The 25,219-nt window shown below is 44.3% G+C and overlaps 2 protein-coding genes and 1 long non-coding RNA gene across 9 annotated transcripts in view; 2 read left to right on the top strand and 1 right to left on the bottom strand.

Annotated features, from left to right (window-relative positions):
• The window catches only part of LOC125790068 (uncharacterized), a 140,687-nt gene that overhangs the window by 78,854 nt on the left and 36,614 nt on the right, over positions 1-25,219 (top strand). The gene's annotated exons all lie outside the window — the stretch shown is intronic.
• On the bottom strand, positions 15,559-20,501 carry LOC125790070 (butyrophilin subfamily 1 member A1-like). Its single transcript, XM_049473183.1, has 4 exons — positions 20,440-20,501; positions 17,906-18,271; positions 17,459-17,509; positions 15,559-16,666 (listed from the first exon to the last, which is right to left on the bottom strand). Exons 1-4 carry the CDS (start codon positions 20,492-20,494, stop codon positions 16,587-16,589), a joined length of 552 nt encoding a protein of 183 aa, XP_049329140.1. The 5' UTR covers positions 20,495-20,501; the 3' UTR covers positions 15,559-16,586.
• LOC125790071 (uncharacterized) lies at positions 18,537-19,877 on the top strand. 4 transcript variants are annotated; one of them, XR_007430011.1, is made up of 4 exons: positions 18,537-18,678; positions 18,719-18,802; positions 18,887-18,926; positions 19,303-19,877. It is a non-coding gene; the product is annotated as an uncharacterized LOC125790071 (long non-coding RNA). The 4 variants fall into 4 exon arrangements; XR_007430012.1 differs by lacking the exon at positions 18,719-18,802 and having other exon boundaries at positions 18,803-18,926; positions 19,346-19,877; XR_007430009.1 differs by having other exon boundaries at positions 18,547-18,802.

Raw genomic sequence — 25,219 nt, 5'->3', positions numbered from 1 at the left:
CGCCTAGCAACCACCTAGCAACCACCTAGCAACCACCTAGCAACACCTTAGCAACCACCCCGGATACCATAGCAACACCTTAGCAACCGCCTAGCAACACCTTAGCAACCACCTAGCAACCACCTAGCAACACCTTAGCAACCACCCCGGATACCATAGCAACACCTTAGCAACCGCCTAGCAACACCCTAGCAACAACCTAGCAACCACCTAGCAACACCTTAGCAACCACCCTGGATACCATAGCAACACCTTAGCAACCGCCTAGCAACACCCTAGCAACCACCTAGCAACCACCTAGCAACACCTTAGCAACCACCCCGGATACCGTAGCAACACCTTAGCAACCGCCTAGCAACACCCTAGCAACCACCTAGCAACCACCTAGCAACACCTTAGCAACCACCCCGGATACCATAGCAACACCTTAGCAACCGCCTAGCAACACCCTAGCAACCACCTAGCAACCACCTAGCAACACCTTAGCAACCACCCCGGATACCATAGCAACACCTTAGCAACCGCCTAGCAACACCCTAGCAACCACCTAGCAACCACCTAGCAACACCTTAGCAACCACCCCGGATACCATAGCAACACCTTAGCAACCGCCTAGCAACACCCTAGCAACCACCTAGCAACCACCTAGCAACACCTTAGCAACCACCCCGGATACCATAGCAACACCTTAGCAACCGCCTAGCAACACCCTAGCAACCACCTAGCAACACCTTAGCAACCACCCCGGATACCATAGCAACACCTTAGCAACCGCCTAGCAACACCCTAGCAACCACCTAGCAACACCTTAGCAACCACCCCGGATACCATAGCAACACCTTAGCAACCGCCTAGCAACACCTTAGCAACCACCTAGCAACACCTTAGCAACCACCCCGGATACCATAGCAACACCTTAGCAACCGCCTAGCAACACCTTAGCAACCACCTAGCAACACCTTAGCAACCACCCCGGATACCATAGCAACACCTTAGCAACCGCCTAGCAACACCCTAGCAACCACCTAGCAACCACCTAGCAACACCTTAGCAACAACCCCGGATACCATAGCAACACCCTAGCAACCACCTAGCAACACCTTAGCAACCACCCCGGATACCATAGCAACACCTTAGCAACCGCCTAGCAACACCCTAGCAACCACCTAGCAACCACCTAGCAACACCTTAGCAACCACCCCGGATACCATAGCAACACCTTAGCAACACCATAGCAGATACCAGCCAGCACTGCAATCACACTCGCAGTTTCTGTAGGAACTGCAATCTAGTTAGTGTGATTGCAGTAATGCAATCACAGTATTGATCTTCTTAAGTCTTATTCTTCTTCTTCTTATTATTATTATTATTATTCCACCTGTTTTTTGTCCGGTTAACTAGTGCCGCAGTTTTTGAAATATCGACTTCGTCCAAAAGAGAAAACGTGCGTCCATATCGGGAATGGTGGGCTTGTATACAGCTTTCCGATCGGACTTACGTTTTTCGTAAAAACTTCGTAAGTACGCGTTTTTTTGCCCATAGAAAATGAATGGGCAGAACTTTGCACGTCCGTGGACGTCGCAATTTTTGAAATACTAAGATGAAACCAATTGAGGACCTGTAGAACTTATTGAGCTCTTTCCGAAAATATGCGTTACGAAAAGTTACGACGTACGGATTTCGTACGAATGTCGTACGAAGTGGCCCCATTGGAATGAATGGGGCCAATCGGAGGACGGCAGCTAGATCGAAGGACAGGTAGCTAGAACTCCAGTACTGTGAGTGTATGGAGCAGCTATGGGATAAAACAGCATTAGGTCAAAAGTTTGGACACCCCGGCCCCCCAGTACTGTGTGTAATGGAGCCACGGGTCAAAAGTTTGGACACCCCGGCCCCCCAGTACTGTGTGTAATGGAGCCACGGGTCAAAAGTTTGGACACCCCCGAACGGCCAGAGCAACCTAGCGTGCATAGCTGATTGATGTATTTGCACGTTGCGTAGCAACGTGCAAACACCATTTAATCAAATTTATGCATATACATCACCTAGCAACCACCTAGAAACACCATAGCAACCACCCTGGATACCATAGCAACACCTTAGCAACCGCCTAGCAACACCATAGCAACCACCTAGCAACCATCTAGCAACACCTTAGCAACCACCCCAGATACCATAGCAACACCTTAGCAACCGCCTAGCAACACCCTAGCAACCACCTAGCAACCACCTAGCAACACCTTAGCAACCACCCCGGATACCATAGCAACACCTTAGCAACTGCCTAGCAACACCCTAGCAACCACCTAGCAACCACCTAGCAACACCTTAGCAACCACCCCGGATACCATAGCAACACCATAGCAACCGCCTAGCAACACCCTAGCAACCACCTAGCAACACCTTAGCAACCACCCCGGATACCATAGCAACACCTTAGCAACCGCCTAGCAACACCCTAGCAACCACCTAGCAACCACCTAGCAACACCTTAGCAACCACCCCGGATACCATAGCAACACCTTAGCAACCGCCTAGCAACACCCTAGCAACCACCTAGCAACCACCTAGCAACACCTTAGCAACCACCCCGGATACCATAGCAACACCTTAGCAACCGCCTAGCAACACCCTAGCAACCACCTAGCAACCACCTAGCAACACCTTAGCAACCACCCCGGATACCATAGCAACACCTTAGCAACCGCCTAGCAACACCCTAGCAACCACCTAGCAACCACCTAGCAACACCTTAGCAACCACCCCGGATACCATAGCAACACCTTAGCAACCGCCTAGCAACACCCTAGCAACCACCTAGCAACCACCTAGCAACACCTTAGCAACCACCCCGGATACCATAGCAACACCTTAGCAACCGCCTAGCAACACCCTAGCAACCACCTAGCAACCACCTAGCAACACCTTAGCAACCACCCCGGATACCATAGCAACACCTTAGCAACCGCCTAGCAACACCCTAGCAACCACCTAGCAACCACCTAGCAACACCTTAGCAACCACCCCGGATACCATAGCAACACCTTAGCAACCGCCTAGCAACACCCTAGCAACCACCTAGCAACACCTTAGCAACCACCCCGGATACCATAGCAACACCTTAGCAACCGCCTAGCAACAACTTAGCAACCACCTAGCAACCACCTAGCAACACCTTAGCAACCACCCCGGATACCATAGCAACACCTTAGCAACCGCCTAGCAACACCTTAGCAACCACCTAGCAACCAGCTAGCAACACCTTAGCAACCACCCCGGATACCATAGCAACACCTTAGCAACCGCCTAGCAACACCTTAGCAACCACCTAGCAACACCTTAGCAACCACCCCAGATACCATAGCAACACCTTAGCAACCGCCTAGCAACACCTTAGCAACCACCTAGCAACCACTTAGCAACACCTTAGCAACCACCCCGGATACCATAGCCACACCTTAGCAACCACTTAGCAACACCTTAGCAACACCACAGCAGATACCAGCCAGCACTGCAATCACACTCGCAGTTTCTGTAGGAACTGCAATCTAGTTATTATTATTATTCCACCTGTTTTTTGTCCGGTTAACTAGTGCCGCAGTTTTCGAAATATCGACTTCGTTCAAAAGAGAAAACGTGCGTCCATATCGGGAATGGTGGGCTTGTATACAGCTTTCCGATCGGACTTACGTTTTTCGTAAAAACTTCGTAAGTACGCGTTTTTTTGCCCATTGAAAATGAATGGGCAGAACTTTGCACGCCCGTGGACGTCGCAATTTTTGAAATACGAAGATGAAACCAATTGAGGACCTGTAGAACTTATTGAGCTCTTTCCGAAAATATGCGTTACGAAAAGTTACGACGTACGGATTTCGTACGAATGTCGTACGAAGTGGCCCCATTGGAATGAATGGGGCCAATCGGAGGACGGCAGCTAGATCGAAGGACAGGTAGCTAGAACTCCAGTACTGTGTGTAATGGAGCAGCTATGGGATAAATCAGCGTTAGGTCAAAAGTTTGGACACCCCGGCCCCCCAGCACTGTGTGTAATGGAGCCACGGGTCAAAAGTTTGGACACCCCGGCCCCCCAGTACTGTGTGTAATGGAGCCACGGGTCAAAAGTTTGGACACCCCCGAACGGCCAGAGCAACCTAGCGTGCATAGCTGATTGATGTATTTGCACGTTGCGTAGCAACGTGCAAACACCATTTAATCTAATTTATGCATATAAATCACCTAGCAACCACCTAGAAACACCATAGCAACCACCACAGATACCATAGCAACACCTTAGCAACCACCTAGCAACCACCTAGCAACACCTTAGCAACCTCCCCGGATACCATAGCAACACCTTAGCAACCGCCTAGCAACACCTTAGCAACCGCATAGCAACCACTTAGCAACACCTTAGCAACCACCCCGGATACCATAGCAACACCTTAGCAACCGCCTAGCAACCACCTAGCAACACCTTAGCAACCACCACAGATACCATAGCAACACCTTAGCAACACCCTAGCAACCACCTAGCAACCACCTAGCAACACCTTAGCAACGACCCCGGATACCATAGCAACACCTTAGCAACCGCCTAGCAACACCCTAGCAACCACCTAGCAACCACCTAGCAACACCTTAGCAACCACCCCGGATACCATAGCAACACCTTAGCAACCGCCTAGCAACCACCTAGCAACACCTTAGCAACCACCACAGATACCATAGCAACACCTTAGCAACCGCCTAGCAACACCTTAGCAACCACCTAGCAACACCTTAGCAACCACCCCGGATACCATAGCAACACCTTAGCAACCGCCTAGCAACACCTAGCAACCACCTAGCAACCACTTAGCAACACCTTAGCAACCACCCCGGATACCATAGCAACACCTTAGCAACCGCCTAGCAACACCCTAGCAACCACCTAGCAACCACCTAGCAACACCTTAGCAACCACCCCGGATACCATAGCAACACCTTAGCAACTGCCTAGCAACCACCTAGCAACACCTTAGCAACCACCCTGGATACCATAGCAACACCTTAGCAACCGCCTAGCAACTGCTTAGGAGTGACCTACCAACCACTTAGCAACACCATAGCAACCACCCTGGATACCATAGCAACACCTTAGCAACCGCCTAGCAACACCCTAGCAACCACCTAGCAACCACCTAGCAACACCTTAGCAACCACCCCGGATACCATAGCAACACCTTAGCAACCGCCTAGCAACACCCTAGCAACCACCTAGCAACCACCTAGCAACACCTTAGCAACCACCCCGGATACCATAGCAACACCTTAGCAACCGCCTAGCAACACCCTAGCAACCACCTAGCAACACCTTAGCAACCACCCCGGATACCATAGCAACACCTTAGCAACCGCCTAGCAACACCCTAGCAACCACCTAGCAACCACCTAGCAACACCTTAGCAACCACCCCGGATACCATAGCAACACCTAAGCAACCGCCTAGCAACACCCTAGCAACCACCTAGCAACCACCTAGCAACACCTTAGCAACCACCCTGGATACCATAGCAACACCTTAGCAACCGCCTAGCAACACCCTAGCAACCACCTAGCAACCACCTAGCAACACCTTAGCAACCACCCCGGATACCATAGCAACACCTTAGCAACCGCCTAGCAACACCCTAGCAACCACCTAGCAACCACCTAGCAACACCTTAGCAACCACCCCGGATACCATAGCAACACCTTAGCAACCGCCTAGCAACACCCTAGCAACCACCTAGCAACCACCTAGCAACACCTTAGCAACCACCCCGGATACCATAGCAACACCTTAGCAACCGCCTAGCAACACCCTAGCAACCACCTAGCAACACCTTAGCAACCACCCTGGATACCATAGCAACACCTTAGCAACCGCCTAGCAACACCCTAGCAACCACCTAGCAACCACCTAGCAACACCTTAGCAACCACCCCGGATACCATAGCAACACCTTAGCAACCGCCTAGCAACACCCTAGCAACCACCTAGCAACCACCTAGCAACACCTTAGCAACCACCCCGGATACCATAGCAACACCTTAGCAACCGCCTAGCAACACCCTAGCAACCACCTAGCAACACCTTAGCAACCACCCCGGATACCATAGCAACACCTTAGCAACCGCCTAGCAACAACTTAGCAACCACCTAGCAACCACCTAGCAACACCTTAGCAACCACCCCGGATACCATAGCAACACCTTAGCAACCGCCTACCAACACCTTAGCAACCACCTAGCAACCAGCTAGCAACACCTTAGCAACCACCCCGGATACCATAGCAACACCTTAGCAACCGCCTAGCAACACCTTAGCAACCACCTAGCAACACCTTAGCAACCACCCCAGATACCATAGCAACACCTTAGCAACCGCCTAGCAACACCTTAGCAACCACTTAGCAACACCTTAGCAACCACCCCGGATACCATAGCCACACCTTAGCAACCACTTAGCAACACCTTAGCAACACCACAGCAGATACCAGCCAGCACTGCAATCACACTCGCAGTTTCTGTAGGAACTGCAATCTAGTTATTATTATTATTCCACCTGTTTTTTGTCCGGTTAACTAGTGCCGCAGTTTTCGAAATATCGACTTCGTTCAAAAGAGAAAACGTGCGTCCATATCGGGAATGGTGGGCTTGTATACAGCTTTCCGATCGGACTTACGTTTTTCGTAAAAACTTCGTAAGTACGCGTTTTTTTGCCCATTGAAAATGAATGGGCAGAACTTTGCACGCCCGTGGACGTCGCAATTTTTGAAATACTAAGATGAAACCAATTGAGGACCTGTAGAACTTATTGAGCTCTTTCCGAAAATATGCGTTACGAAAAGTTACGACGTACGGATTTCGTACGAATGTCGTACGAAGTGGCCCCATTGGAATGAATGGGGCCAATCGGAGGACGGCAGCTAGATCGAAGGACAGGTAGCTAGAACTCCAGTACTGTGTGTAATGGAGCAGCTATGGGATAAATCAGCGTTAGGTCAAAAGTTTGGACACCCCGGCCCCCCAGTACTGTGTGTAATGGAGCCACGGGTCAAAAGTTTGGACACCCCGGCCCCCCAGTACTGTGTGTAATGGAGCCACGGGTCAAAAGTTTGGACACCCCCGAACGGCCAGAGCAACCTAGCGTGCATAGCTGATTGATGTATTTGCACGTTGCGTAGCAACGTGCAAACACCATTTAATCAAATTTATGCATATACATCACCTAGCAACCACCTAGAAACACCATAGCAACCACCCCGGATACCATAGCAACACCTTAGCAACCGCCTAGCAACACCATAGCAACCACCTAGCAACCATCTAGCAACACCTTAGCAACCACCCCAGATACCATAGCAACACCTTAGCAACCCCCTAGCAACACCCTAGCAACCACCTAGCAACCACCTAGCAACACCTTAGCAACCACCCCGGATACCATAGCAACACCTTAGCAACCGCCTAGCAACACCCTAGCAACCACCTAGCAACCACCTAGCAACACCTTAGCAAACACCCCGGATACCATAGCAACACCTTAGCAACCGCCTAGCAACACCCTAGCAACCACCTAGCAACCACCTAGCAACACCTTAGCAACCACCCCGGATACCATAGCAACACCTTAGCAACCGCCTAGCAACACCCTAGCAACCACCTAGCAACCACCTAGCAACACCTTAGCAACCACCCCGGATACCATAGCAACACCTTAGCAACCGCCTAGCAACACCCTAGCAACCACCTAGCAACCACCTAGCAACACCTTAGCAACCACCCCGGATACCATAGCAACACCTTAGCAACCGCCTAGCAACATCCTAGCAACCACCTAGCAACCACCTAGCAACACCTTAGCAACCACCCCGGATACCATAGCAACACCTTAGCAACCGCCTAGCAACACCCTAGCAACCACCTAGCAACACCTTAGCAACCACCCCGGATACCATAGCAACACCTTAGCAACCGCCTAGCAACACCCTAGCAACCACCTAGCAACACCTTAGCAACCACCCCGGATACCATAGCAACACCTTAGCAACCGCCTAGCAACACCTTAGCAACCACCTAGCAACACCTTAGCAACCACCCCGGATACCATAGCAACACCTTAGCAACCGCCTAGCAACACCTTAGCAACCACCTAGCAACACCTTAGCAACCACCCCGGATACCATAGCAACACCTTAGCAACCGCCTAGCAACACCCTAGCAACCACCTAGCAACCACCTAGCAACACCTTAGCAACCACCCCGGATACCATAGCAACACCCTAGCAACCACCTAGCAACACCTTAGCAACCACCCCGGATACCATAGCAACACCTTAGCAACCGCCTAGCAACACCTTAGCAACCACCTAGCAACCACCTAGCAACACCTTAGCAACCACCCCGGATACCATAGCAACACCTTAGCAACCGCCTAGCAACACCTTAGCAACCACCTAGCAACCACCTAGCAACACCTTAGCAACCACCCTGGATACCATAGCAACACCTTAGCAACCGCCTAGCAACACCTTAGCAACCACCTAGCAACACCTTAGCAACCACCCCAGATACCATAGCAACACCTTAGCAACCGCCTAGCAACACCTTAGCAACCACCTAGCAACCACTTAGCAACACCTTAGCAACCACCCCGGATACCATAGCCACACCTTAGCAACCACTTAGCAACACCTTAGCAACACCATAGCAGATACCAGCCAGCACTGCAATCACACTCGCAGTTTCTGTAGGAACTGCAATCTAGTTATTATTATTATTATTATTATTATTCCACCTGTTTTTTGTCCGGTTAACTAGTGCCGCAGTTTTCGAAATATCGACTTCGTTCAAAAGAGAAAACGTGCGTCCATATCGGGAATGGTGGGCTTGTATACAGCTTTCCGATCGGACTTACGTTTTTCGTAAAAACTTCGTAAGTACGCGTTTTTTTGCCCATTGAAAATGAATGGGCAGAACTTTGCACGCCCGTGGACGTCGCAATTTTTGAAATACTAAGATGAAACCAATTGAGGACCTGTAGAACTTATTGAGCTCTTTCCGAAAATATGCGTTACGAAAAGTTACGACGTACGGATTTCGTACGAATGTCGTACGAAGTGGCCCCATTGGAATGAATGGGGCCAATCGGAGGACGGCAGCTAGATCGAAGGACAGGTAGCTAGAACTCCAGTACTGTGTGTAATGGAGCAGCTATGGGATAAATCAGCGTTAGGTCAAAAGTTTGGACACCCCGGCCCCCCAGTACTGTGTGTAATGGAGCCACGGGTCAAAAGTTTGGACACCCCGGCCCCCCAGTACTGTGTGTAATGGAGCCACGGGTCAAAAGTTTGGACACCCCCGAACGGCCAGAGCAACCTAGCGTGCATAGCTGATTGATGTATTTGCACGTTGCGTAGCAACGTGCAAACACCATTTAATCAAATTTATGCATATACATCACCTAGCAACCACCTAGAAACACCATAGCAACCACCCCGGATACCATAGCAACACCTTAGCAACCGCCTAGCAACACCATAGCAACCACCTAGCAACCATCTAGCAACACCTTAGCAACCACCCCAGATACCATAGCAACACCTTAGCAACCCCCTAGCAACACCCTAGCAACCACCTAGCAACCACCTAGCAACACCTTAGCAACCACCCCGGATACCATAGCAACACCTTAGCAACCGCCTAGCAACACCCTAGCAACCACCTAGCAACCACCTAGCAACACCTTAGCAAACACCCCGGATACCATAGCAACACCTTAGCAACCGCCTAGCAACACCCTAGCAACCACCTAGCAACACCTTAGCAACCACCCCGGATACCATAGCAACACCTTAGCAACCGCCTAGCAACACCCTAGCAACCACCTAGCAACCACCTAGCAACACCTTAGCAACCACCCCGGATACCATAGCAACACCTTAGCAACCGCCTAGCAACACCCTAGCAACCACCTAGCAACCACCTAGCAACACCTTAGCAACCACCCCGGATACCATAGCAACACCTTAGCAACCGCCTAGCAACACCCTAGCAACCACCTAGCAACCACCTAGCAACACCTTAGCAACCACCCCGGATACCATAGCAACACCTTAGCAACCGCCTAGCAACACCCTAGCAACCACCTAGCAACCACCTAGCAACACCTTAGCAACCGCCTAGCAACACCCTAGCAACCACCTAGCAACCACCTAGCAACACCTTAGCAACCACCCCGGATACCATAGCAACACCTTAGCAACCGCCTAGCAACACCCTAGCAACCACCTAGCAACACCTTAGCAACCACCCCGGATACCATAGCAACACCTTAGCAACCGCCTAGCAACACCCTAGCAACCACCTAGCAACCACCTAGCAACACCTTAGCAACCACCCCGGATACCATAGCAACACCTTAGCAACCGCCTAGCAACACCCTAGCAACCACCTAGCAACCACCCCGGATACCATAGCAACACCTTAGCAACCGCCTAGCAACACCCTAGCAACCACCTAGCAACCACCTAGCAACACCTTAGCAACCACCCCGGATACCATAGCAACACCTTAGCAACCGCCTAGCAACACCCTAGCAACCACCTAGCAACACCTTAGCAACCACCCCGGATACCATAGCAACACCTTAGCAACCGCCTAGCAACACCCTAGCAACCACCTAGCAACCACCTAGCAACACCTTAGCAACCACCCCGGATACCATAGCAACACCTTAGCAACCGCCTAGCAACACCCTAGCAACCACCTAGCAACCACCCCGGATACCATAGCAACACCTTAGCAACCGCCTAGCAACACCCTAGCAACCACCTAGCAACCACCTAGCAACACCTTAGCAACCACCCCGGATACCATAGCAACACCTTAGCAACCGCCTAGCAACACCCTAGCAACCACCTAGCAACACCTTAGCAACCACCCCGGATACCATAGCAACACCTTAGCAACCGCCTAGCAACACCTTAGCAACCACTTAGCAACACCTTAGCAACCACCCCGGATACCATAGCAACACCTTAGCAACACCATAGCAGATACCAGCCAGCACTGCAATCACACTCGCAGTTTCTGTAGGAACTGCAATCTAGTTATTATTATTATTCCACCTGTTTTTTGTCCGGTTAACTAGTGCCGCAGTTTTCGAAATATCGACTTCGTTCAAAAGAGAAAACGTGCGTCCATATCGGGAATGGTGGGCTTGTATACAGCTTTCCGATCGGACTTACGTTTTTCGTAAAAACTTCGTAAGTACGCGTTTTTTTGCCCATTGAAAATGAATGGGCAGAACTTTGCACGCCCGTGGACGTCGCAATTTTTGAAATACTAAGATGAAACCAATTGAGGACCTGTAGAACTTATTGAGCTCTTTCCGAAAATATGCGTTACGAAAAGTTACGACGTACGGATTTCGTACGAATGTCGTACGAAGTGGCCCCATTGGAATGAATGGGGCCAATCGGAGGACGGCAGCTAGATCGAAGGACAGGTAGCTAGAACTCCAGTACTGTGTGTAATGGAGCAGCTATGGGATAAATCAGCGTTAGGTCAAAAGTTTGGACACCCCGGCCCCCCAGTACTGTGTGTAATGGAGCCACGGGTCAAAAGTTTGGACACCCCGGCCCCCCAGTACTGTGTGTAATGGAGCCACGGGTCAAAAGTTTGGACACCCCCGAACGGCCAGAGCAACCTAGCGTGCATAGCTGATTGATGTATTTGCACGTTGCGTAGCAACGTGCAAACACCATTTAATCAAATTTATGCATATACATCACCTAGCAACCACCTAGAAACACCATAGCAACCACCCCGGATACCATAGCAACACCTTAGCAACCGCCTAGCAACACCATAGCAACCACCTAGCAACCATCTAGCAACACCTTAGCAACCACCCCAGATACCATAGCAACACCTTAGCAACCCCCTAGCAACACCCTAGCAACCACCTAGCAACCACCTAGCAACACCTTAGCAACCACCCCGGATACCATAGCAACACCTTAGCAACCGCCTAGCAACACCCTAGCAACCACCTAGCAACCACCTAGCAACACCTTAGCAAACACCCCGGATACCATAGCAACACCTTAGCAACCGCCTAGCAACACCCTAGCAACCACCTAGCAACCACCTAGCAACACCTTAGCAACCACCCCGGATACCATAGCAACACCTTAGCAACCGCCTAGCAACACCCTAGCAACCACCTAGCAACCACCTAGCAACACCTTAGCAACCACCCCGGATACCATAGCAACACCTTAGCAACCGCCTAGCAACACCCTAGCAACCACCTAGCAACACCTTAGCAACCACCCCGGATACCATAGCAACACCTTAGCAACCGCCTAGCAACACCCTAGCAACCACCTAGCAACCACCTAGCAACACCTTAGCAACCACCCCGGATACCATAGCAACACCTTAGCAACCGCCTAGCAACACCCTAGCAACCACCTAGCAACACCTTAGCAACCACCCCGGATACCATAGCAACACCTTAGCAACCGCCTAGCAACACCCTAGCAACCACCTAGCAACACCTTAGCAACCACCCCGGATACCATAGCAACACCTTAGCAACCGCCTAGCAACACCTTAGCAACCACCTAGCAACACCTTAGCAACCACCCCAGATACCATAGCAACACCTTAGCAACCGCCTAGCAACACCTTAGCAACCACCTAGCAACACCTTAGCAACCACCCCGGATACCATAGCAACACCTTAGCAACCGCCTAGCAACACCCTAGCAACCACCTAGCAACACCTTAGCAACCACCCCGGATACCATAGCAACACCCTAGCAACCACCTAGCAACACCTTAGCAACCACCCCGGATACCATAGCAACACCTTAGCAACCGCCTAGCAACACCTTAGCAACCACCTAGCAACCACCTAGCAACACCTTAGCAACCACCCCGGATACCATAGCAACACCTTAGCAACCGCCTAGCAACACCTTAGCAACCACCTAGCAACCACCTAGCAACACCTTAGCAACCACCCTGGATACCATAGCAACACCTTAGCAACCGCCTAGCAACACCTTAGCAACCACCTAGCAACACCTTAGCAACCACCCCAGATACCATAGCAACACCTTAGCAACCGCCTAGCAACACCTTAGCAACCACCTAGCAACCACTTAGCAACACCTTAGCAACCACCCCGGATACCATAGCCACACCTTAGCAACCACTTAGCAACACCTTAGCAACACCATAGCAGATACCAGCCAGCACTGCAATCACACTCGCAGTTTCTGTAGGAACTGCAATCTAGTTACAGATAATAATCCTTAATGGTCATTTAAACAGTTAAAATATCTAAATTAATCATGGAAATCATGGAAATGGCAAACATCTTCTGAATTTTATAATAAACAATATAATAATATAATAGAAAATAATGCGTTTAATGAGGCAGCACTAAAAATGAGAATATTTTTATTTGGAATTTGGGAGAAATGTTGTTTGCAGTTTACAGAATAAAACAACAATATTCATTTTACTCAAACATAAACCCCCGCCCGCTGCACCGTCGTAGGCGCTCGTTGCACGTTTTCTACTGGGAAAGTCTGGCCGAACACATCTGGAAACACCTTAGTTAAGACACCAACATAGTTCCGACTTCTGTGGTACCAACAAAGTACGATGGTTTCGGGAAACGGTCGTACTTCAGATGTTAGTTCGTTTAAGGATGCATCGTACCACGTTAGTTCAATGCTAGGCTCCGTCGTTGAGTAAAAATAAGTGATAGATAGACAGACAGACAGACAGACAGACAGATAGATAGATAGATAGATACTTTATTTGTCCCGAAGGAAATTTAGGCATCCAGAAGCAACACCACAATACAATAAGAAACAGATTCAAACATAAATTAAAACAGAAGAATAGAGAAAAAGAAAAAAAAACATATATATATATATATATATATATATATATATGGCTATAAAAACGTACTATACAAGGTAAAATATATATCTGTAAACAGAGCAGTGCAGAAGATGTTGCTAATGTTCATTAAATAATTAACAGAGCAAAGTTTTGACCTACTGATCTCCTTTTATTTATTTACTAACTTTAAACAGCTCGGGTTATAGTGGGCTGATCCAGGGCTGAGCGATATATCGTCAATACATATATATTCGAAAACATATAAAAGAAATATTATATAAAATTGCAGCTGCTGCACAGACTACCACCTAAATTTGACTTATGTCCCAAAAAAATAAATGTGTAACGCGGGACCAGACGGGAGGCGGACGTAAAAGCGGGTAAGACAGACTTTTATGAATAATAAGTAAACAAACAAACAAACAGGGGAATAACGAATAAATATATAACATAAACAAACAGGGAAAACAAACACAGAGCTAAGTTAAACAGATAAAAACAAAACAAGGTAAGGGAATATATACAAAGGATAAATACGTAAATATATACAAAATAAACAAAGAAACAAACTACGTGACTAGAAATATACAAGAAATAAAGGGAACTAGAAATAAACAAGAAATAAATAGAGCGTAACGAAACCGTGAACAAACAATAGCAAACGTGGCGAGACAAACGACAGAGGAAGGTGCAAAGACCGACGGAGGACAAGGTGGCAGAGAAGGGCTATTTATAGTAACATAAAACACACTAGAATTGGAAACACCTGGGGAAGGGGCGGAGCTACAAATGAGAAACACATGGTGGAAATCTACTGACAGGAGACACAGAGAGGCACAGGTCACGTGGGGAAAACACACAGAGACATGAGACAGGGCTAAGACCTGACAAAATGTGTGATTTTAATGTGTTGCGTAAATTTTTTTTCGTAGGAACATCGTTATTAAAGATGCAGCATGACGAAATTATTTCATTAAATTTGTGTATCAATATATCAGCAATACTTTATATATATTTACTATTACAATAGACCATTTGATTTTATGTATATAAATTATTTATAAATTGTAAAGGTTTTATCACATCATATCATTTTGTACAAAATGATACAATTTTCTTGTAGAGATTATTCAGATTTGGTGTCAATCTATTCATTTTTTATACACTTTCTTTTCTTCTCTTTTACTTTTAGACTAAGCTTTTAATAATAGGTATTTAAATGTAAAATAAAATAATTAGCATTAGATTGACAAGGTGTAATTTAATTAATGTATGTATATTTATATGTATTATTAATCATTTCAATCACTTAAAAATAAGTGTATTATTAACAACAATATTCTGTGATTAATATTAATAGTAAATGAATTCAGTGCTGGTATTTCTCTGTATTGTTTGGTAAAAGGACAGTAATAGTAGTGTAGTGAGTTAAATATGGTGAATTAGAGCCTTTTATTGCTGTTTTATAATATCTCAGGATTGTTTTTACGCTTTTTAAAATTATAATCAATTAATGTGCTGAGTAAAGGTCGGTTTCATAGACAGGGATTAAGCTTAGTTGTAGATTATATCTACTGTATTTTTTGGACTATAAGACGCACTTATAACTCTTTAATTTTAAAAATCGACAGTGCTAATTTTAAAAAATCTAGCAAAAAATGTTTTAATACGACTTTTAGCACGGTAAGCTATAAAGCCTTATAGTCCGAAAAATATGGTATATTATATTTTAATAGAGATTTTCTATTCGTAAATGCTGTGTCCTTTAGGACTAGGCTTATTTCCTAAAACCATTCCTAAAAGTTACAGAGAGGAATATTTAATAGAGGAAATGAACAGTAGTCTAGCTCCATATTCCACACCTTTAAGAGCATGAAAAGAGAAAACATGCTATCAGTAATTTAGTATAAAGACAGAGTTTTTTTACCTCCTGAATTTAGCAGTAGTGATGGTTTTTAGAATCAGAGTGCTAAATAAAAAAGCCCTTCAAACAGATTCAAACATACAGAAACGTGTTTTTTAGAAGTGAGAAAAAACAGCAAAACCCATAGAAACAGTAGCAGGATACTCGGCCTGTCACCATAATTATGTTATTAACTTAAATTACTGAATTTACTGAATAATCGTACAATATATGGACATAAACTCAATAGCTTTTAATGTGAATGAGCCAATTTTTTGTCTTTTCTAAATTTATTTAGCTTTTATTTAATTAGGGTGATTAAAATATTAATATATTTAAATTCCTGAATATTCCAATGTCTCCAATTATTATTTACTGTATTTATTAATTGCATTTTTGGCATAATTTGGTCATAAAATGCAATATTATTGTTTTATTTCGCTATTCTTTCTTGGACAGTATACTGTATGGTATAAACAGTAACAGTAATGGTGACAGACCTTCGTTCTACTACTCATCCTTTACTACTCGTCTGAAGACACTGGGAGCATCTTCAGGATCATCCCTGTATCAGAGTGGGTTACCTGGGGAAGGCCTGGCCCCGCCCACACTGCCTTACAGGAAGTGAGAGACAGGGCCACGCCCACCCTGAGAGAAATCAGTACAGGTGCTGATCTGCTCCGCCCATCCAGAACATCCCCGACCGGAGCAGCAGCACCTTCAGCATCACCTCACAGGACAAACATCACCAGCGTCCACAGCATCGCGGAGAGCGTCACGTCCAGGACAGGACTGACCACACCCCCACTTCCTGCAGAGAGACAGAGAGAGAGAGTGTTACACCACTGACGACACTGTTACACCACTGACCTGTAAAACATTTCACTGTTACACCACTGACGACACTGTTACACCACTGACTCAACACACATTATACAGTGTTACACCACTGACAACACTGTCACACCACTGACCTAAAACACATTTAACACTGTTACACCACTGACCTAAAACACATTTCACACTGTTACACCACTGACGACACTGTTACACCACTGACCTGTAAAACATTTCACTGTTACACCACTGACAACACTGTCACACCACTGACCTAAAACACATTTCAGACTGTCACACCACTGACGGTACTGTTACATCACTGACCTAAAACCCATTTTACTGTTACACCACTGACAACACTTTTATACCACTGACCTGCGACACATTTCTCACATAACACCACCTAAAATATTGTTACACCACTAACAAAACTGTTACACCACTGACTTAAAATGCATTTTACATGCACACACACTGTCACACCACTCACCACACCATTACAAGCTGACAAAGTCTGCACTGTTTCTAACAGTAATTTTATTTTCTACTGCTGTTATTAGTGTTATAATGCATTCATAACTAACGTAATTGGAAATGTAACACAGAGTAAAGCTATTTAGAACGGATATTTTGTTGGAATAAACCTTTATAATAGTTTAAGTAGGTTTATATCAGCTGTTATTAAAGGGATATAGAGGTTTTATGTAGCCCCACAAACACTTCCATTCAGTAACATGTTATCTCATAATAATTACACCCTTACCCACAGAGAGCTGCTTTTCCTGCACGTCTGTAGATTTGGTTGGAACAGGATCTGTGGGAAATATATATAAAAAAAAACGATAACTGAATCAGTTTTTATTAAGTTTTTATTAAGTAGCTAAAGAAGCTGTAGTTGTAGCTCTGCCTGCTGTTAATTTGATTTTAGTTTTGACATTTATTATGCAGTCCAAAGTAAAGCTTTGGTTTTACCTTTCACAATCAGCGTTTTCATTTTAGATGTGACTGTGAAATACATGTATGGTAATGAAAAAGAAATGGCAAAATGCCTTTTTAATTAGAATTTTAGTTTTTGTCACATATGACCTGTGATCAAGTAAAAAATTTAATTGAAAATTAAGTGATTTAAATTACATAATTAAACATTCTCTACCTTGTAATATCCCACACTTTTCTATGTTTATCTTAGCTTCAGTTCTACTGATCTTACCATCTACTGAGAGCTCCACGCTCTGGATGAAGACTCGTTTGGGCTGTAGGAATCTTTTCTGTTGTTTCACCATCAGGTAACTCTGATAAACTCCAGCATCTTCAGCTTTAACCTCCTTCAGAACCAGAGAACAGTTTCCTTTCTTCAGTTCATCTTCAGGAACATCAACCCGACCTTCATACCCCTCACCCTCATAATGCTCCTCCCCCAGACTCTCAAACACCGTCTCAGAAAACGTTCTCCACTCGATGTGGAGTCCCTCATTGGACGACTGATTGCTGCATACTGCTGTGCAATCACACGGCAGAACAACCGAGGAACCCACTCTAGCCGTCATGAAGACTTGAGACTGTGCTGAGAGAGGAGCTGGAGGATACAAATAAAAAACATTAGATGTTAGGAAGATTAAGAGTACAGATTATGTTACGACTTAAAGGATCTGCTGTAGTAATCTGTCGTAATTCTCTGGGTAATAAATCAGCCTAAACTGCATCTGAACAGCCTGAAAGCTCAAACATGAGGAATATATTTGATTTAGACTAGATGGAGCTACATCCAGTTTGGAGGTGTGTAGTGATGATCTCTGAAGATACATGAAGTTTGGAGGTGTGTAGTGAGTGATGATCTCTGAAGATACATGAAGTTTGGAGGTGTGTAGTGATGATCTCTGAAGATACATGAAGTTTAGAGGTGTGTAGTGATGAACTCTGAAGCTACATGAAGTTTGGAGGTGTGTAGTGATGATCTAATCTGAAGCTACATGAAGTTTGGAGGTGTGTAGTGATGAACTCTGAAGCTACATGAAGTTTGGAGGTGTGTAGTGAGTGATGAACTCTGAAGCTACATGAAGTTTGGAGGTGTGTAGTGATGAACTCTGAAGCTACATGAAGTTTGGAGGTGTGTAGTGAGTGATGAACTCTGAAGCTACATGAAGTTTGGAGATGTGTAGTGATGATCTCTGAAGCTACATGAAGTTTGGAGGTGTGTAGTGATGATCTCTGAAGCTACATGAAGTTTGGAGGTGTGTAGTGAGTGATGAACTCTGAAGCTACCTGAAGTTTGGAGGTGTGTAGTGATGAACTCTGAAGCTACATGAAGTTTGGAGGTGTGTAGTGATGATGAACTAATCTGAAGCTACATGAAGTTTGGAGGTGTGTAGTGATGAACTCTGAAGCTACATGAAGTTTGGAGGTGTGTAGTGATGAACTCTGAAGCTACATGGAGTTTGGAGGTGTGTAGTGATGAACTCTGAAGCTACATGAAGTTTGGAGGTGTGTAGTGATGAACTCTGAAGCTACATGAAGTTTGGAGGTGTGTAGTGAGTGATGAACTCTGAAGCTACATGAAGTTTGGAGGTGTAGTGATTGATGAACTCTGAAGCTACATGAAGTTTGGAGGTGTGTAGTGATGATGAACTCTGAAGCTACATGAAGTTTGGAGGTGTGTAGTGATGAACTCTGAAGCTACATGAAGTTTGGAGGTGTGTAGTGAGTGATGAACTCTGAAGCTACATGAAGTTTGGAGGTGTGTAGTGATGATCTAATCTGAAGCTACATGAAGTTTGGAGGTGTGTAGTGAGTGATGAACTCTGAAGCTACATGAAGTTTGGAGGTGTGTAGTGATGAACTCTGAAGCTACATGAAGTTTGGAGGTGTGTAGTGAGTGATGAACTCTGAAGCTACATGAAGTTTGGAGGTGTGTAGTGATGAACTCTGAAGCTACATGAAGTTTGGAGGTGTGTAGTGATGAACTCTGAAGCTACATGAAGTTTGGAGGTGTGTAGTGATGAACTCTGAAGCTACATGAAGTTTGAAGGTGTGTAGTGATGATGAACTCTGAAGCTACATGAAGTTTGGAGGTGTGTAGTGATGAACTCTGAAGCTACATGAAGTTTGGAGGTGTGTAGTGATGAACTCTGAAGCTACATGAAGTTTGGAGGTGTGTAGTGATGAACTCTGAAGCTACCTGAAGTTTGGAGGTGTGTAGTGATGAACTCTGGAGCTACATGAAGTTTGGAGGTGTGTAGTGATGAACTCTGAAGCTACATGAAGTTTGGAGGTGTGTAGTGATGAACTCTGAAGCTACATGAAGTTTGGAGGTGTGTAGTGATGAACTCTGAAGCTACATGAAGTTTGAAGGTGTGTAGTGATGATGAACTCTGAAGCTACATGAAGTTTGGAGGTGTGTAGTGATGATGAACTCTGAAGCTACATGAAGTTTGGAGGTTTGTTGTGATGTAGAGACTCTGCAGAAAGTCTCTTCCACTGTGTTATAATATCACTGACAGTTGGCTGTGGAATATTTAGTAGTTAGTAGTGAAATTTCACGACTGGATTTGTTGTACAGGTGCTGCATCCTATCACAGTACCACAGTACTGGCGTTCACTGAGCTCTTGAGAGCCTGAGACCTATTCTTTCACTACTGTTTATAGAAATCTGCATAACTAGTAGGGGTGTAAGAAAATACCATTATATGGACGATTTTTAATAAAGCATTATTATTAATGGTTAATCTATAAATCTAAGCCACTTACCCAAACAGAGAGCCAGCCATAAAATCACCACAGAGCAGAGCAGTAAGGATTTCATTTTTTCATATCCTAGAATACAGACACACAGAAACAAGAGCTTTTCTGATATAAACTCCATACATGTAAATATATGTGTGCATATTCATTAAGCACATGAAAAACAGAGAGCGTTCTGATTAGTCTGTTCTCTGCAAAGAGTCAGATATGCATGCTGAGTATATATATAAATATATATATATACACACACACACATACATATACAAAATAAAATAATATTTTTTTTCTGATTTAACTATTCAAAGGTATATGTTTGAGTAAAATGAACATTATTTTATTCTATAAACTATAGACAACATTGCTAAAAGAATTTTGTCATTTAAAGTATTTATTTGCCACAATTTTCAATCATTAAATAAAGCTAAGAAAACATGTTCATATTTATTTAGATACAACAACAATGCTAAAGTTTTAAGAGTTCAGAGATCACCATTTCGTGGAATAGCCCTGATTTGTGGATGAAGAACCACCAGATTAAGACAGTGTTATGGCCAGCCCAATCTCCAGACCTAAACCCCTTTGAAATCACAATCCTTCAAACCACCAAACTGAACTGCTTGAATTTTTGCAGGAGTAAAGCAGCATAAAGTTATCCAAAAGCAGTGTGTAAGACTGGTGGAGGAGAACATGATGCCATGAAAAAAACTGTGATTAAAAACCAGGATTATTCCACCAAATATTGATTCATAACTCTTCCTTAGATTAAAAACAGTATTGTTGTTTCTAAATGAATATGAACTTGTTTTCTTTGCATTATTTGCGGTCTGATTTCTCATTTTCTGTAAATAAATGCTCTAAATGACAATATTTTTATTTGGCATTTGGGAGAAATGTTGTCTGTATTTCCAGGGGATTTTTTTGCAACTTGGGATGTCTGCAATTCACTGTCCTGCTGTTTCATCTAACACGATTAAGCTACATAATTACCGCACGTGCATGCAGCATACTGCACAAATAACGTTAAAATTAAAGCCCTTTCAATGACTTGGTATCTCAAAACAATTACCTATTATCTCAAGATAATGAGATAGCAGTTCACTTAATATTAATAAAAAATGGGCTGGATTATTTTATTTTTTAGGTGGTGGGAATGGGCTTCCATACATAGTAGAGTGGCCCCGAGGAGAGGAGGGTAAGCTCGGACTGAAAGTTTAGGCTGCCCCAGCTTTTTGATAAGACTCTCCAAGAGACGCTGATATGAAGCTTTATCCTGCCTTTTTGTTGTGTGTACAAATAGAATGAGAAGCAGCCGTGTGACCTGGCTTCCTATGGTCTGTGATGCTAATAATATTAATGTTAATAAAAAAGCCCACTTTTGTTTATGTGTAATGTGTGCTAACAGCTAACTAGCCACCCAGCACGCAGCCTCCAGGCCCGAAGCTAAAGATAAAGCTAGTGGGAATCCAGCGTTACAGATGTTTTAAGCAGCCGATAAGTGTTGGAGATGTTAAAAGAAGAGTGCGCTTCAGTGGATCAGCTGCTGGTTCTTACCTGTCAAAAGGATCTGTCTGAAGCGTGGAGATACCAAACAGGCTGGGGAAATCCAGAAGAACATAAAGTTCATTCGGAGAGTCACAGAGTCAGGCCACCTCTCCTCCCACACTTAACTTTCTCATCCCATACTTTCGTTCCCCCGACAAGACCTGACAGGCAACAACACTCCAGCACCACACTGCAAATGAATCGTAAAGAGCATAAATATTAATGTGTCTTCAGTGTGACACAAACAGAAATCCCATAATTTAACTCACTTTGTAAGTAAGTAAGCTTTATTTTTATAGCACCTTTCTAGAGCACCTCACAAAGTGCTTTACAGACAGAAATAAAATACCTAATACATACATATACATACATGTACACATGTACATACATACATGTACACATATGCACATATACATACATACATACACAAACATGCATACACATACATATAATACATAAAATTAAATTAAAAATGTAATCTAAAACACAAAAGAACAAACCAAAATATCAAGTAAAATAACAAATAAAAGAAGCAAATAATCAAGGTTCATGCCTTACTAAAAGCAAGAGAATAAAAATGGGTCTTTAAACGTTTCTTAAAAATATGTACCGAAGCTGAGAGTCTGATGTCAGTGGGGAGATCATTCCACAGTCTGGGAGCGTAAGCTACAAAAGCCCGGTCACCCTTTAACTTTAGTTTAGTTCGTGGAACAGTCAGTAAAACCTGGTTAGAGGACCTTAGAGATCTTACATTTTTAGGTGGACACAATAGCTCAGTAATGTAAGCTGGAGCCTCGTTATGTACAGCCTGATAGGTTAACACTAAAATTTTAAATCAATTCTAAATCTCACCGGTAGCCAGTGAAGAGAGGCCAGAACTGGAGTGATATGCTCCCTACGTTTAGTTCTGGTTAACAAGCGAGCAGCTGCGTTTTGAATAAGCTGCAGTCGAGACACCTCTCTTTGACCTCTCTTTGAGGTGAACAGGGCATTACAGTAGTCCAATCGAGAGGAGACAAAGGCGTGAATGAGTTTCTCAGTGTCACAAAAGGTCAGGAAATATCTGGTCTTACTAATGTTTCTGAGCTGAAGGAAGCAAGATTGAAGAAGCTTTTTAATGTGAGCACTAAAATTTAGATGGGAATCAAAAATCACACCCAGATTTCTGACAGATGAACTTGCCTTTAACCCAGCATGTTCCAGATCTATCTGCACTCTCCTGGACACATTCTCTGGACCCTCAATAAGGACTTCTGATTTATCCCCGTTTAACCTGAGAAAGTTTTGAGACATCCAGACTTTAATAGCTGTGACACAATTGGTAAGATTGACCAATCTCCCCATGTCTTTTCAATTTACAGCTAAATAGATCTGAAAAGAGAAATTAAAACTGCGAATAAGGTTACCCAGGGGGAGCATGTACAGAGAAAATAATAAAGGACCCAGGATAGAACCCTGAGGCACCCCACTAGTAAGAGATACTGATGCAGACATTTTACCCCCAGCAGACACTACAAATGACCTGTTTGATAGATAGGAGTGAAGCCACTTTAATGCTGTCCCTGAAATCCCAACCCACTGTTTCAACCTTTCTAATAAAATCCCATGATCAATGGTATCGAACGCTGCGCTAATGTCTAAGAGAACAAGCACAGAAACCTCACCCACGTCACTATTCATTAAGAGGTCATTTAAAACTCTGAGCAGAGCTGTCTCAGTGCTGTGCCTTGGGCGAAACCCAGATTGAAACTTTTCAAAAATGCTGTTCACTTCTAGAAACTGCACAAGCTGGAATGAAACGACTTTCTCTAAAACCTTTGAAATAAAAGGGAGTTTAGAAATGGGCCTATAATTGCTGCAAACTGATGGGTCCAGATTTGACTTCTTCAGAAAGGGGTCCACACATGCTAGTTTAAAGGAGTCAGGGACACAACCAGAAGTAAGAGATGCATTTACCAAATCCAACAGACAAGGGGCAATGGACGACAAGACCTGTTTTAAAAATTTAGATGGTAAGACATCAAAAGGACAGGAGGAGGGGTGCAAGCCCTGCACTATAGAGACCAACTTCTCCTGGGTAATAAGTTCAAACTTAGTAAAGCGAGTTACATTACAGGGGGAGAGGGCCACAACTGAGCCAGTAACAGGTATGACAATGCCAGCTCTTAGGTCTTTGACTTTGCTTACAAAAAAAGTCAAAAACCTGTCACAGTTTATGTCTGAAGCTGAGAAAGAGGAGGAATCACCGTTTACAAGACGATTAATGGTGGAAAACAGAAATTGTGGGTTTTGCCTATTTTCAGAGATCAAGGTTTTGAAATAAGCCCCCCTTGCCTCTTTTACATGTGAATTAAATGCAGCTAACAGGTCTTTTAAATAGAGATGATGAACTTGTAATTGTTATCATTTCCACCTTGGTTCAGCCTGCCTAGATTTCCTCTTTAGAGACAAAATTTCCTCATTTATCCAAGGAGAAGACTTTACTTGTGGTTTAACTCTAGATCTGATTGGAGCAATTTCATCCAAAATAGAGGTACACATACTACTGAAACAGTTTGCCATTTTATTTACCTCATCATCCTGAGACAATGAATGGTGTAGCTCAGAGAAAAGACTATTAAACTTTACCACCGAATCATTATTAAGAGAACGTGAGCGAACATTGCTCTTAGGTTTGGCAACAGGGGCTTGAAAATTAGCCTCGAAAATAATACTGCTATGGTCCGACAGTGCATTAAAGTACAAATTGTCACTCACCTCATTCACCACAGTGTCTCCCTCTTTATAAAAAGCTAAATATCTATTGAAGCATTGAACAATTTGTCTATGATAGGTTTAAAAATAAAGAAAACATTAAAAAAAAATAAAAATAAAATAAAACAAAGCTAAATATATATTGAACCATTCAACAATGTGTCTATGATAGATTTAAAAATAAAGGAAACTTAAGAAAACGTTTAAAAAAAAAAAAAATATATATATACAATAAACAAAAAAAAAATAAAAACGTAGAATAACAGTTCCGGCTAACTGCTGCTCTTATAATAACATTTAAGAACATGGCAAAAAACTAATTTATGTAATTCACATAAAAATGAAGTTATTGTAAAAGAAAAGTGACGTCCTATTTAAAAAAGCAACAGAAGTCGTTTATTTGTAACATTTCTAACATATTTATGGTGATTTTTACTCCCTTTTTTTTAGATAGCTAGCTAGTTAGCTGTGGGACTCATGTACTGAATAA

The sequence above is a fragment of the Astyanax mexicanus genome, unplaced genomic scaffold, assembly GCF_023375975.1.
Source record: "Astyanax mexicanus isolate ESR-SI-001 unplaced genomic scaffold, AstMex3_surface scaffold_34, whole genome shotgun sequence".
In the NCBI taxonomy this organism is placed as follows: domain Eukaryota; kingdom Metazoa; phylum Chordata; class Actinopteri; order Characiformes; family Acestrorhamphidae; genus Astyanax; species Astyanax mexicanus.
The sequence above is the reverse complement of the archived record's forward strand: the minus strand, read 5'-3'. Positions and strand labels throughout refer to the sequence as shown.